At 46.2% G+C, this 15,604-nt stretch overlaps 2 protein-coding genes across 8 annotated transcripts in view; one reads left to right on the forward strand and one right to left on the reverse strand.

Moving 5' to 3' along the window:
* The window catches only part of NME7 (NME/NM23 family member 7), a 174,888-nt gene extending 168,670 nt beyond the window's left edge, over window positions 1-6,218 (forward strand). For all 5 annotated transcript variants that reach the window (XM_089772739.1, XM_089772733.1, XM_089772749.1 and 2 more), the window contains one exon: window positions 5,662-6,218. In XM_089772739.1, coding sequence (XP_089628865.1) covers window positions 5,662-5,780 — 119 coding nt within the window. In that variant the 3' untranslated portion in view covers window positions 5,781-6,218. The remainder of the gene's footprint in view (window positions 1-5,661) is intronic.
* The window catches only part of ATP1B1 (ATPase Na+/K+ transporting subunit beta 1), a 111,148-nt gene continuing 101,287 nt past the window's right edge, over window positions 5,744-15,604 (reverse strand). For all 3 annotated transcript variants that reach the window (XM_075907047.2, XM_075907040.2, XM_025189030.2), the window contains 4 exons: window positions 13,194-13,349; window positions 11,181-11,365; window positions 9,180-9,260; window positions 5,744-7,072 (listed from right to left, as the gene is read on the reverse strand). In XM_075907047.2, coding sequence (XP_075763162.1) covers window positions 6,806-7,072; window positions 9,180-9,260; window positions 11,181-11,365; window positions 13,194-13,349 — 689 coding nt within the window. In that variant the 3' untranslated portion in view covers window positions 5,744-6,805. The remainder of the gene's footprint in view (window positions 7,073-9,179; window positions 9,261-11,180; window positions 11,366-13,193; window positions 13,350-15,604) is intronic.

Genomic DNA, 15,604 nt, shown 5'->3' on the forward strand with positions numbered 1-15,604 from the left:
TGGCTTGTTTAGTGACAGTATAAAATCCTCTGAATTTACTATCGGACCTAGATTTATACAACTTAGTATTTTCCATTGCTATGCCTATAAAATAAAATTGTAATTTACTGCTCTTTTGGGGGGGAGGGAAATGAATTTTTGTTTGCTTGTTTGTAAATTAACATATAGAACCTGTGACTGAAATCTTAACCCTTTGAAGTCAATGGCCAAAGTTCCCTTAAGTTTGGTGGGGCCAGCCTTTCACCCTGTGGCTTGTAGCAAGATCCTAATCAATGTAGTTTTGGCAAGAGTCTGATCAGATACAGACATTTTATCTCAGTTACTTAGTGGGACTCCTGTTTGGGGTCTTGGTCCATACTTATAGCTGGACAGTGCAGGGCCTGCCTCTGGTATACAGGCCCAACACAATGGAGCTCCAGTCATGACTAGAGCCTTTGTGTGTCAATGCACCTACTTGTTAATACTAAATGTGACATACTGAAAAGAGAGGGCTGAAGTTTTGACTCTCTCATGCTTTCTTGGAGTATTTTTTCAGTGACATGGTACATGGGTAAATGCCTTCCCGTCCATTTTCTTTAGCGTTGTTGTTTTTTCATTTTATGCTAGTCTTTCTAAAGAGAATCAAACTGAGGGTCATATTAGAAGCATTATTATTTGATTGATCAAAGTGAGGACTGTTTGGCCTTTAGACACGACAGTTTGAGGCAACAGTAGGTTTGGTGAGCAAAACAGGTTTCCCAAGGGTCTTGTTTTTAAAGACGTGTCATGTTGTATTGGATGTCTGACTCACGGGTCACTTGCAAGTTTAAACTAATGTAAATGGTGGATCTGTAAATTGAAGTCTTTCACCCATGATTTGAGGACTCGAGTAACTCAGCCAGGTGGTTAGGGCTTGTTACAGGAGTGAGTGGTGAGGTCCTGTAGCCTGTGATGTGGATCTCAGACTAGATGATCATGATGGTCCCTTCTGATCTTTGTCTGAGTCTATAAGTGACAGCATAAAAAAGCTGGACTGTTCTACTGAAGAATGCACTTTTCCTTTCTAATACCTTTGCCTTGTGGCTGAATTCCTGGCCTTACTAAAGTCAGTGACAAAATTCATTAACTTCACTGGGACTAGGACTTTACCCAGTGACTCTAAGCAGTGTCTCTGACAAGTATCCTCTTGTTGCGCTGGGTGTGTAGCAGTATCACTGTCATTCTAAGTAGCAGATCATATTATGCACAATGAGGGCCTGTCACTAGTTGCAAGTCCAGGCTTTCCAGACTTATTAGGGATGACTAGAGGACTGTTCCCCCTGCTTACTGCACTGGCCAACCCCTCATCTCTCCGCTGCAGCCAGATCATGGCCTCCACTCCTACCTGTGCTGCAGCAAGAAGGGAGCTGCCACCAGCCCTTCCTGTGGCCAGATGGGGGGAGAGTTTCCAGGTAGACCCCGCTAAATAACCAGACATGCTTGTCCAGGGGGCGGGGGGGAAGCGGGAAGCAGAGCTGGGGGCTAGACAGGAGAAGGGGGGCCGGGAAGCAGAGCTGGGGGAGGATCGGGGGCTATGGGGCTGGAGGGGAGGAAGGGGGGGCAGGAAGCAGAGCTGGCGGGGGGGGGGAAGAGGAGGGGAGGCAGCCAGTGGCTGCAGCCAGAGTCCTTCCAGCTGCACCCTTGGCAGGTGCTCCCTTTACTTGCCAGCAGAAGCTGGGCGGGGCTGGGAGCCACTCCCGGTCTGGCTTCTGCTCACATCCAGAGGCTCCCAGCTGGGAGGTGGGGCTGTGTTGGGAGCCTCTGATCATGTGCAAAAACTGGGTGGCAGGGGGTGTGGCTGGGAGTCCCGGCCCCGCCCTGCTCCACCTGGCTTTTGCGCTTGACCACAGGGCTCCCAAAGCCAATCGTGGCCCGCCTCCCAGTTGCTCCCCCGCCCTTGCCAAGCTTCCACCTGGCACCCTGCCAGGAAATCACAAAATACCGGACATTGCATGTGTCCAGTATTTTTCTACCGAACAAATGGTGCAAATACTGGACTTTCTGGAAGAAAACTGGACACCTGGCAACCCTAGCATGGGGGCTGGACTGCAGGGTCTGCCCCAGGATCGGGGCTAGGGACAGGACATTGTGGCTAGATGGGAACTGGGCCCTGATTGAGTCGGGAGGGTGTGGCTGGGGGAAGGCCAGAGGAGCGGGCAGGGGGAGAGAGGGTGCAGGAGAATGGGCTGGAGGCAGGGTGTCTGGTGGTGGGAGGGGGCAGGAGTGGACTGGGGGTGTAGTGGGGGGGGGGTTAGGTGCTGGGAGTGCAGGGGGGCGGGTACTCCTTTTCGCACCTCTCCTTGGCACCAGAGGCTTTCTCCACTGGGGAAGCTGCCTCCAGCCCTACTTCTACTTCTGGGTCTGGGATCCTGATGCTCTGCGACCCAGCAGTGAATCACCATGGCTTTCTTGCCTTGGCAGGCTGCCACCTGCATGGTGCTCCAGCCTTATGTCCTCACTCCCTCCACAAGATGAGAGCACACTGCTGTGCCGAGGGGCGTAGTAGCGTAAGCTGGATCTTGCGCACAGCCTTGGGGCTTTCTCCTCTCTCCGCCACCCCGTGCAGGAAGCCATGGCTGGTGCTCCAATCTTGTGGGGTGGGAGCACAAGGCTGGCATACTAGGCAGGTGGCGATGGCAGTTTCCCACTGAGTTGTGGAGTGTTGGGACCCTAGACCTGGAAGTGGAAGTGGGGCCATAGGCAGCTGTGGGTAGCCAGGGCACCCCTTGAGGAAGAGGGGCCGGAGGTACCCTGAGCCATGACCACGGGTTCCTCTTCTGACTCTGCAAAGGCTGAGAGGGGCAATGCAGAATGAGGTGATTGTCACTTTGTCAGCCTGCACAAAAAATGTTAGGTATAAATTATTTGTTGTGATGCAGAACTACCTCCTGCCAGTTTTAGATGAGGTATAACTCTTAAATGCTTTCTGGAAAATTTCAGTCTACTCAGTGGTGACTTTTCAAAAGAACCACATTTTGCTATGCAGCACATGATACTTTTCCAGTCATGAAAGTCTTAATTCAATCCATTAGACGCTGGCAGTTGGAATTACTTTATATTGTGGTGGTAACTTGTTTGGAAAATCAGTGCTGCCCAGGTTTGAGAAGCTCCAAATTTGAATTCACTGGGGCATCAAGGCAAGTAGTATAGCACAGTAAATCAGTCTGGGAGTTACACCTGGATTCTTTTCCTACTTCTGATGTGATTAGAGGGGCTTTTTTTTTTAACTAATACTTTCCACATGTCCCTTCTCTCCCCTCTTCCCCCTTCCCCCCCCCCATTCTTTGTGTGTAGAATACCTGTGACACTTATAACAGACTTTTGATCCAATTATCTTTGGCTTAGGGAAACAGGAGAGATGGAGCAGTTGTGTGAGGATGCAGTTTTAACACTCCTTAAAAGTTACCTTTTAAAGTCACGAACAACAAAATGAAATTCAGACAATCTAAATTTGGCCTTGGGGTGGTATGCGCTCAGTTTTTCCTACAGTAAAAATTCAAGCAGGGCCATAGATGTTCATACAGGAAGTTAAAGACAGGGTTTCCATTCTCATGCTGGTCATGGCAGCATTGTGAGATTTAGCCTTTAACTTACTCTAAGAAGCTGTAGCAATTTTAATACTGGGACCAAGACCTAGGCTATGTCTACACTTGCAGCTTCTTGCATGAGAGCTATGCAAATGAGACTAAGTGTGGAATATTGCTGAGCCTCATTTTATATCTAATGCACCACTATTTTTGCAGAAGAGGCTCTTGCATCAGAAGGAGCAGTCTACATTGCCCCTTCTTACGCAAGAAAAACCCTCTTGTGCAATGCAGTTATTCCTGAAAATAGTCTGCATAGTGGCTTTGTGCAAGGGAGGGGTTTATTGCGTAAGAAGGGGCAGTGTAGACACCTCCTTCTGGTGCAAGAGCCTCATCTGCAAAAATGGTGGCTCATTAGGTATGCAAATGAGGCTTGGTGATAGTCCATGCTTAGCCTCATTTGCATATTTCTCAAGCAAGAAGCAGAGTGTAGACATAGCCCTAGTGTTTCAACACTGTGGGGTGCGTGCCCATCCAATTCCGCTCCTCCCCCCCACCCCCCACCAAAAACAAAGCCAGTTTGGGTTGCATTTTTTTCAAACTGCCACTGTGTACATTGCATATGGCTCTTTCCCTATTATCTCATTTAAAATTAATGGCTGTGCCAGCCTCTTCTCTCCACACATGGTGGACGGAAGTGACAGTCACTAAGCTAATTGGTTACCTGTCTGCCTACAGCCCCTTTGTAAGTATTGTTCCAACTATTAAGGGTTATTCACTTAAATCCACGAGGGAATGAAAATATTGTTACTATGGTCTTTGAAGTACACTCAGAGTAGCATGCAGATTAATTCACATTCTAACCAAACTTATACAAATGTGTAATAGTTTGTCTGCTGCTAGTGTCTGAGCTGAAGTTGAAAGATGACCAATTTGGCCTTAAACAATAAAAGGTGCTAAGGAAGTTGAGGCAACAAGCATGTTTTAATAACCTCAGGACTAGCTTAAATGAAAAAACTGCTTAACACAGCAGCAATGGTTGTATAACGTGTGAATTTGCCAGACTAAGGAAGGTGTCCTCTGCCACCAGTCCCCCTCCTCAACTAGGCTTCTTTAGCCCTGGCTAGGTTGCTGGCCCACCTGCTATTAGGCTCTCTGGTCCAGATCCTACTGGACCATGGATGTTGCTAGATCAGAAAGTGCCTGGTTTCCAGAGGTGCAACCTGTACTGTCAAACACTTGACAACATGCAAGGTGTAGCAGCCCTTTCCTAAGTGCAAAAGGTTGATGACTGGTTTGGGGAGGAACCTTAAGGCCTTTACCTAATTACAATCTAGGCCTAGTTTGAAATGTAACTTTTACTGATACTTTGGTTTAAAATGGCAATGAAATCTCATGTAAATGATGAATTTATAATAATTTACAGGTAAGTGCTGCATCTGAACTGTTTTGATTTAAGGATATTTACTTTGTGTGTATATATATATACACACACTGCTGTTGACATTGAAACACTAATCCAATGTTATCATATGCATGTCACTGTCTGACCTTCCTATAATTCTCTAACAGTAAAAACTCAGCATGCTGAAAAGATTTCTGCTTTGCCCAAAACTATCAAATATATCTCCAGCAAAGTCACACTCAGGAAATGTTCCCTTTAATCTTTTCCATCCATCTATAGAATTTCATTTTTTGCACATGCCTCAGTATACAACCAGCAGTAGAAACAAAAACCCAAGCTTTGAGCATTCTGCTGAGCAGCCTCACAGGTGCACTGCTTACAGGGAACACTGCACTGACATGTTAGGTATGAACTTTAAGGGGTTTCCCCCTCCCTAAAAGCAGATGGATTCCTATTAGGATGTTACATTTAATCTAATCAATTAGTCAATAAGCAGGAGAGCCACGGCAGGGGGGCAGCAACTAGACTATCCAATAAGCTTTTGGATATCAGCTAGTCAACAAGTCACTTACACATACCTAATCTCCATACAATCAGTTCATAGACAGCCAAGATTTCTCTTTACAAATCACAGTCAATTTGTTTCAGAGGTATCCAGCTAGGCAATGGATCAAATACCTAGAAGAGGCACTGTAACATGGATATCTTTTGCAGGTCCAGTACTTTTTCAAGATTCTGGACAACTGACAGAGCATGCTTTTTCCAGTTCCTACCAAAAGACAGACACCAGGAGAGATGTGTTCATTCGTTTATTGTCCAATGTTTTAACCTGACTGAAATACAAGAGCAAGAGCACTGTGCTCCTGGCTATTGATTACATGTTAGAACATGAGTTTTGCACTTTAGACAACATTTAACACCATTCTATGGGGTACTGCATTGCTTTTATAAAGTTCAAAATAAAGATTTATTTTCAAACAAGTGACTTTGGTTTTTCATACATTACACTTTTTCTTGCAGAAAAAATAAAATTGTACAACTGCATAAATATAAAATCTTCCACCATGAAAATGGTTAAAACATTCAGTAAAGACATTAGCACCACACAATGTGATGCTGCCAGCGGAAAAATAAAATATACACAGCAAATAATTCACTCATCAGTGGTGGGATAGTCTGACTCAGATCTCACACAACATACTGGAGGATGAGGGTGGAGAGAGAGAGAGAGAGCAAGCAAGCATTCACTACAAAGCACAGTACACAATCACCTTTATTTATTCATGAACTCAAGTTAGTTGCCCCAGCCACCCCTCCAAATAAAATACCCTTACACCACAGGAAAATAAAGAGGTTCTATGGAGTGCTGTTTAGTCTCAAAGGTGGGCCTTTATCTTTAAAAGGAAAAAAGAACCATGCCAGTTCTACTCCCATTGAGTATTTACACCTCGGAGAGCAAAATCTTTGCTCACAGAAAGTAGAAAACAGATACAATACATGGCTTGAAAAATGACCAGAGTATGTACCTATAGTACTGTACACTAAATAAAATACACAAGGCAGCAATACTTGGGGGCCAGAAACACTGCTTACTACAAGTCAGTTATGGAATCATAATTTACAGTAAAAATGGGCATGTCCCAAGGCTCAATTTTGTTTGTCATTTACAGTAGAATAAATATTGTCACTATTGCTACACTTTAGGTTTACATTCTAATCTAGTAATGCAGAAAGCTAGTGTAAAGCATATAGATTACGTGTAGGTCCCATACGTATGACAGTTTGTTCAAGACTAGTAGGTTTTTGTTTTTTTACTTTTTAAATGGCTAGGAGGGGAAAAAGAAAATTGTGCTTATGATCAGCTGCTCTTTATGTCAAATTTCACTTCAAAACGTCCCTGAAAACGGTCTTTGTCACTGTAACCTATGTTTTCACCGTAGAGCTTGCACTCCACACGCACTTCTGTGTCGTAGGTCAGGTTAGTGAACTGCACTGCTAGGAGAGGCTGGAGATATTTTGGCTGGAGCAGCTTGCCATAGTACGGGTAATATTGCAGTGGAAAGCCAGCATAGCCAGCCATCCCATAATATTCAACAGGGCCAACTTTGTCAGCATCTTCCTCTTTCTAAAGAAGAAAAGAAAAAAAAATCACTTGTCCACACCCTATTTTGTAAGTATTCCCTTCACTGAATGCCCATTCAAATTGCTTATTACCATGTGACTTGGGTGCTGAATAGTGCAATGCAGTTTTTCAAACCCTTCCATGTCCCTCAGGACTGGTACATAGTAGGCCAATTTGTACAATGTAGGCAATTACATACTCAATTGATATCAGCCAGGATCATTTTCCTATTTACCTTTCATGAGGGAATTAATTTAACCAAAAAACCTCACATTACATCATCAGCGCTTCAAGTTGTTTTTGCACCTGTTTTGTAAGATCAGCACTATTGTTCCCTGGCTACTCATTTTTATCCAGAGCAGTGGATCAAGGAACACTCTGAATTTAATAATTATTCCCTCTTCGTGCTTGTCCAAAATCCTGACAAAACTTCCTATGTGTCTGGCACCTTACATTTGTTAAAACTCCAAATTAAGCAAAAAATAATCTCTCTCTTTCAGTTAATATCATTCTCTAACAAGTTTCGCATTTGAATAAGTGAAATAACTGGAGGAAAGGATATTGCTACAGTAAAACCTGTGTTATCTGGCACGCCCAGGGATTAGGGCATGCCAGTAACATAAAAATGCTAGTTATCTTGGGGGGAAGCGAGGGGAGGAGACAGGAGCCATGCAGGGGCCAGGATGTGGCCTGCTGGGGGGGGGGGGGGGGGGAAGGTATGGAAGTCGTGGGGAGTGGGAGGCAGAGATGGCAGAGGCAGCCTGCCAGGGGACTGGCCTGCCTGGGATGCCAGGGAACCATGGCCATTCGCCCTCCCCCAGGTACATGCTGCACATTCATCTGATGAGTATCCCAGAACTTAAAGGGCCAGTTTCCTACAGTTTTCCAGATAGCACAGGTTTTACTGTACTTGGAAGAGACCTTCAAAGGACAGCTGAAACAAATTGCAGGGAAATGCCTTATTGCTAGGTCACCTCTCTGAGCTTGGATCAATGACAACATACAGTTGTCATTTAATTTGTCATTTTTCAGTAACCTTTGTGAAATGAGTTGCTTCAAATTCAGTTCCTAATGGTAGGGTAGTCTTACTAAAAGAGTAGGGCTATGTCTACACTTGCCGCTTCTTGCACAAGTATGGCCATTCTTGTGCAAGAATCTGCAGAGCATCTACACTGCCCGCCCGCTCTTGTGCAAGGAAATTTAGAGTATAGCGTGGTAAGAGGGCTTCTTGTGCAAGAGAGCAGTGTGGATGCTCAGCAGGGATTTCTTGTGCAAGAAAGCCCTATGGCTAAAATGGCCGTCGGAGCTTTCTTGCGCAAGGGAGCGTCCACACTGTCACGGGAGCTCTTGCGCAAAAGCACAGCACGCACATGGCAGTGTGGACGTTTTCTTGCGCAAGAACCCTTGCACGAGATGCTCTTGCGCAAGAAGCCGCGAGTGTAGACATAGCCTATGTGTGTGTGCATTTATCAGCAGAAATGTCAAGGAGTGAATGGGTACCCAGACTTGATTCCTGTCTCAAGCCTTGAAGCAGACTCACTTTTTTAAATCCATTTGCACCAATCTAAGATCCAGAGCCAGAAAAAAAAAGCTCCTGGATAATAAACAGAAGAACTGAATGAGGATGGAGCCACATCCCTAGCTTAGAAGTACAAGTCTCTGCTTATGCAGAGCTGGTATGTGTTACGGGTTTTTGCTTTCTCTGCCCTTGATGGCACAAGACTGAGATCATGAGTTAGGAAAGACATGGAAATCTTTTCTCACTACAGGCAGTCCCCGGGTTACATGGATCCGACTTACATCGGATCCCTACTTACAAACGGGGTGAGGCAACCCCACACTAGCTGCTTCCCCCCAGCAGACCAGGGAGACGCGGAGCAGCTTTTCTCAGCAGACACCTCAGCTTGAGAATAAAGGACTGAGGGAAGTGAGGTGTGGGAGAATAAAACTGAGCTCTGGAGAAATGTTTGGCTAGAGTTTCCCCTACAATATGTACCAGTTCTGACTTTCATACAAATTCAACTTAAGAACAAACCTACAGTCCCTATCTTGTACGTAACCCAAGGACTGCCTGTATTTTTAAGGCCACTTCACGTTCTTTCCATCTTACCTTGGCACTGCAATGAACAGGCATGACGTATTGATTGTATTTTCCCATCACCTCAGCAGGGAGGCTCTCGTTTAATGGAGGCTAGAAGAAACCCGAAACAAGCAAGTGTTAATGTCATGCTGGATAATCTCTGCTCTTCAGATAAACTCCATTAGCAACATGCACACACAGATTAGTTTCTAGCATGTCATCCTGGTGCACAGAACTGCACCAACAAGGCCCCATCTTTGTGTGTCAAAGTCCTAGGGGGTGGGCAGAGGGAGGACAACTACTGGCACATTCTTTGTTCTAGGTCAGTTTCAAAGCCAGCTCAGTTTGACAATGATTTTCAGTCATAACTTCAAGCAAGCAGCCATGGAAGCCACTAATTCACCAGCAGTAATCTAAATCTGCCAACAAGAGAAGCTCTACAGACAACTTCTTGCAGGGAGGGGAAGTAAATACAGTTCAGGAAAGGTAATTACAAAATCCTGTTAGTGAATTCACTAGTAGGGAAGGCCTGACAGCCTGAGAGAACACCTCCCCCCCCCGCTACTAAATGCTTGTTGTCAAAGGGCAAAGCAAGCCTCCTAAAGATATTATGGAGCAGCTTGTGTCACATGACAGTAAAGTCACAAAGCTCAAATGGGAGTTTGCTCTCAAGGTACAGTGCCAGAGAATCAGCTTGGAATTAGACTGGTTGAAGTAGGAGCAGAAACTGGAAGTCCTGACCAAAGTGATTATCCAGGTTCCCAAACTGGTCCAGGGAAAGCAGGGGAATCACATAACACTGGCCGCCTCTTGTTTACATCTGCTACATTAATATGAGGCTACTCGTCTGCCGGAGTAATGCTAGTAACAGGAAGCACATTCTGGGGAAGTTACATACCAGAATATTATAGGCTGTGTCTACATTGGCAAGATTTTGCACAAAAGCAGCTGCTTTTGTGCAAAATCTTGCCGCCTGTCTACACTGGCTGTGAGTATTTGCGCAAGAACACTGACGTTGTAATGTACAAAATCAGTGCTTCTTGCACAAATACTCTGACACTCCCGCTCAGGGATAAGTCCTCTTGTGTAAGTGTTTTTGTGCAAGAGGCCAGTGTAGACAGGTAACCTCAATTTCTTGCACAAGAAAGCCCGATGGCTAAAAAGGCTATCGGAGCTTTCTTGCGCAAGAATGTGTCTACACTGGCAAGGATGCTTTTGCACAAAAGAAAATCTTTTGCGCAAAGGCACATGCCAGTATAGATGCTCTCTTGCGCAAATACTTTTAACAGAAAAAGTCTTCCGTTAAAAGTATTTGCGCAAAATCATGCCAGTGTAGACATGTCTACTAAAAGAGGGAGATTGCCCTAAACCAGTTCTTACAATGACATACCTAGGGAGATCTATGGCCTATGGGAAATAATGTACTCAAAAAGGCAGCTAGAAAGACCTGTTTTTCGGATATTACTTTCCCCCGTAAACAATTTCTGAAAATGCCCTAAGGATATTATGCAGTGGAGACTAGGAGATGTAGATAAAATGTTTGCAAATCTCTGCTCTGCAGCTTTAGAGAATATACTTCATTGGACATATGCTTGACTGTCAAGATCTGGCATGTTAGCACCTAACTCCAAGTTTATGTGGTTCCAATAAATGAGCTGCACTTTGACCTGTCTAAAATAGCACAGAATTCTACATGGCTCCAGATCACAGAAGGGCAGGAAAGGTGGGCTCCAGTGTACCTATACCAGCATATTTACATATCATGCTTATACCATTTTCTCTGTGGTGCCAGGTGGGACTGATAACAGCAAGCACAATTAAGAGGATGTGTTTGACCAGTTTTTCTGTAGGAGAACATTAAGTGGAGGATAGGTTTTTACAGGCCTTTCTAGCAATTATTTAAGCCTCACATATACCTTCCAAGGAAGATATTACTAGCTCCATTTTGCAGATGGCTTTTCCTAAGACCAGTCTTCTGTTCCTAGTAGGAAACTACTTGCTCATTACCAGGAAGAGAAAAGAAGCACTTGCCTTTGGTTTGAAGCCTAGAACTCTGTTGAGCTTGACAACGACACATGGTTTTCCATCTCTGTATCCATAGCTGGAATCTGCTATTCCGGAGCAGTTTTCTAGCCATTCACGTTTGAACCGGCAGACTTTCTTCTGACCTTGGGCATTATTAAATGCTCCTCGCATTATGTAGTCATCGGGTTTGTCTAGGATGGAAGGTGGGACAAGGAGAAAAAAGTTTACATGCAGCATGAACTGACATTTGCAGGCTTTGACAGAAAAGCAACAGTTTTTCCTGGGACTGGAATCCTTTGTTTCAGGCCTAGTAGTAATCAACACAGAAACAGAAAGCACCTTCTACCAACTGACCTTATGGACCTGCATCAAGCCACTCAGTAACAGGTTCACTACTGATCTTGGCAAGTCTGTTTTCTACTGGGTGTTTCCACAAATTAAGAACATGTGTGGGCTGCTTCTCTGATCTCTGTGTTTGGGTCACAGGAGGGATTCTGACAAACATATCCTCTCCCCAATGCACCTTCCCCTTCCTTCGAGTTACCACTACATGCAGTCCATTTTAGGTGCTTTGCTGCATTACATTAGGAGGAGAAAAGCTTCTCCATGACCCCACCACCCCTTTCTAAGTGGCCAGGATCAGAGGTGAGGGCTCTCCCCTACAACAGTTGATATCCCACCTAAATCAGGAGATGCATTCAGAGCAGTGCTGTAGGTATTAGCCAAAGCCATCAACTGCAGACGGGAAGGACATCACCGTCCATATCACAAACTCATTCTTGTCAAGCGAGTTAAAGAAAAAAAAAAAGAGAGAGAGAGAGAGAGAGAGAGAGAGAGATATGACTGACCCGAAGGACAGCTCATCAGCAGGTGTAAACTGATGTAGTGCCACTGAAAGTCCATGGGGCTATACAGATTTACACCAGCTGAATTAGATGGCCAGAGACATGGAAGTGTGCATTCTGCAACTGAGATGTTCTGTCATGGATGGAGATTGGAAACTACTTACAAGCATTTCAAGCCCATTTTAAAAACAAACCTGTTGGCTCATCTGAGATCTACTGGCCACTGGACTTACAGAAAAAAAAAAACCATTTGGCTATTGTTACTGGAAAGGCTACTTGCTCTGAATTTGAGCCCAGTCACCTGGTTTGGGTCAACATCTACAACAGCCAACATACTGTCCAGTTAGGTACCTGTCTCTGCTGGAGTCACAATTTAAATGGCTTCCAGATAACAAGCCCGCCTCTTCTCAGTCTGGCTATTGGAGCAGAGACGGAGCAAGTCAAGAAGAAACGCTTCAGCTACAGATTTCCCTTCAGCCCATGCTGGGTAGGAAAGGCAGTTCAAAGAGACCCAGCAGGGCTGTCAGCATGTCTCAGACACCACAGTGGCCAGGGAAAGGCACACTTCCTCACACTAACCACTTTTGGACACAGATTTAAATTCTTAACTCAAATTTGGGCACATAGGTGTGGAGCTGTCATATGAGCTCAGCAACAGCCTAACTATTCAGTAGCAGCAGAGAACAGGAAAACCCCTATTGTCTTTGAGGGGAAGAGAGAAGGACCAATGCCCAGTGCTTTTCACAATCCCACCCACGATCTTGTCAGCATTCACCAGTGAAGCTCCCCATCTCATGCATCCTACCTGGACAATGAGCCAGCCACGAGCAACTCTAGGACCAGCTCATTCATCTGAGAGGCTAACGATAATCATCATGCTGCTGGTCACTATGAAATAGGAATGTGAACTGGTAACCGGTTACCTGGCAAGCATCACCCTTACTGGCAGAGCCTACTGGGTAATCGTTAACTGGTCTCCTCTCCTCCCCTGCAGGGGGCTGGGAGCCGGCCCCAGAAGCCTGCCTCATGCTACGAAAGAGATGCTTTACCGGGCTTACAGCAACAGCATCAACAGTGGCCAATATTATCTTGATGGATGCATTTAGGAGAGGATGGTTAACAGCCTCCTGCAATGTGACAACAATAGGAAATTCATATCTAGGAGTCTACTTACCAGCACAAGTGTCAAATATCATATCGCTGGCTTGTTGATCACTGTCATAGTTCTTCAAGAATTTGTTAAGGCCCTCCACATACTGTCCATAACTTTGGGGATCAGAAATAGAAAAGGAAATTTCTGTTTTTAGTACCTGCGGGATCAGTGTTAGTCCTAAGGAAAAAGAAAAATAGGAAATGAGATTAAATACCCAAAAGTCTCATGGCCTCAAGGCAACATTATATGTACATGAAATAGTCCGTTCTTGTATACACTTAACTCAGATTTCAGAGCCTGCACAACCCATTCCTACTAAGTTCCTTCAGATTTTAGCTCATTTGGAGGGGATAGGCTTACACAATGTAGCCACTGCTTTCATTGTTGGCCCAGAATGCTGTCAACATTAGTGCAAGGGGCAGCATTTTGGGTCACTGCACATGTGTGTTTTTTAACTACACTTTCAACATTTGTATCCAGCACTGTTGCTCTCTACCAGTTGTGCACACGCTAATCCAACCCAGACCTGGCTCAGCTGCACAAGATGTAAGCTGAAAGCAGCCTGCTGTCGATGAGTGTACAGCAGCACAAGAGCCCATGGTGCAGGGCCCAAGCAAGCTGGCTCGAGATACCTCCCAAACACTCCAACACATTCCAATCGTGTGCTATCCTGAATGGGACCTTAAGATAGGTAAGGAAGAGCACAGACTTGTCCTAAGCCAGAGGTGGGCAATAGTAGTTGATGGGGGTATGCCAAGATTTTGGAAAATGGTTGAAGGCTGCACTCTTCCATGATATTAATGGAAGAGGTGCGGGATCTGGGATGGAGGCTGGGTGAAGAAGGGAGCTTGGGGTAAGGGGTATAAGTGCAGGAGGGAGTGTAGAGTCTGGGAGGGAGTTTGGGTGAAGGACCTGGTTGTGACCTGGGGCACTGGACTGGTGTGCAGGGGTTTAGGCTGTGACCTAGGACAGGAAGGGGTTGTGATCTAGGGTTCAGGAGTTTGGGCTGTGACCTGAGGCAGGGGACTGGGATATGGGAGGAGGTACAGGGGTTTGGTTTGGGACCTGAAGCAGGGGATTGGGGTACAGGGGTTTGGGATGTAACCTAGGACAGGAGGGGGTTGTGACCTGCGACAGTTTTGGGGTGCAAGGTCTGGGAGGGGGATGGAGGATTTGGGTTATATGGAGTAAGGGAGCAGGAGTGTGGCGGCGGAGAGAGGGAGGGGCTGAAGTGCAAGAGGCAGGCTCTGGCCAGGAGACTTACCTGGGTGACTCCCAGCCAGCAGCCCAAAATGTTTGAGGCAGCCTCCCTGTCTGCCCCACCCCATGAACAGGCTGCAGGGGCCACTTGCATGTGTGAATAAGTACTAGCTGGGGGGGGGGGGGGGGGGGGGGGGGAGAAGAGAAGAGAAGGAGGAAAGCATGGTGCTTTGTGTGCTGCCTGTTATTCAAACAGGCAGCTCCCATTGGCCAGAAACTGGCCAATGGGATTGTCCGAGGAGGTGGAGGCAGCTCATGAAGCCTTCTTCCCCTCCCCCTCCAGGCTCACAGGTGTGCAAGAAAAATAGCCCAGCAGCTGCATTTCTGAGCAGCATGCAGGTGGGGCTCCCCACTGTGTCCATGGGCTGGATCCAGTGGCTTGGCAGGCCACATCCAGCCCACAGGTTGTATTTTGCCCAGCTCTGGCCTAAGCTCTGAGATGCCTCAGAGAGATTCTAGTTTCTAGAAGTGCCTAAATGAGCGAGAAGCCTAAATCCCACTGAGTTCCAATACCATTTAGGTGCTTGAAACTTTTACTTAATTCCTTGGAGGCAACCCGCCTTCTGACTGGCCACTTTTACAGCCAGAGATCCTGTTAATCTTGCACTGAGCCCAGCTGAGCACTCCATCGTCCCAAGTCACTTGCACCCTTCTCCACTCTCACCCCAGGATGGGCCCCTCTATGTCAACGCTCTCGGCCCATTCCACCTACTCAAGCCCTCCACCAGCAAGTCCCCCCTGCCTGCACTCCTGCCCCACCCACCAATAAAATAGTCCAGCCCCTTCCTTCCATCCCTAGCCCCACCTCTGTCCCCCATTCCTACCCCCGCCCATCCTCCCTAACCCCTCCTCTTCCCCACCCCACACTGGGTATGAGGCTAGTTCATCTAAATTTAACATATCGAACAGTTGATGGGATTTCCTCCCCTCCCCCACTGCCCCTGTGGGGCTTCTGCTTTGGATAGTCTATGGGGCTCTTGTACATTTAAAAAAGAGAATTGCAGCAGAACTGGTATCTGCTTCAGTCCCCACTTGTGCCATTTCCCGCTGTGCTTCTACCTCCCCTGCCCTCCATGGAGATGGTACTGGGGGGGGGGAGAACGGGATTTTAGGCAGGCCTCCCCCCCTCCATTGCTTCCTCTCTATGATAGAGGCAGCAAGGGGGAAGGAGA

This window comes from Pelodiscus sinensis, chromosome 1 (genome assembly GCF_052426305.1).
Source record: "Pelodiscus sinensis isolate ZL-2025 chromosome 1, ASM5242630v1, whole genome shotgun sequence".
In the NCBI taxonomy this organism is placed as follows: Eukaryota; Metazoa; Chordata; order Testudines; family Trionychidae; genus Pelodiscus; species Pelodiscus sinensis.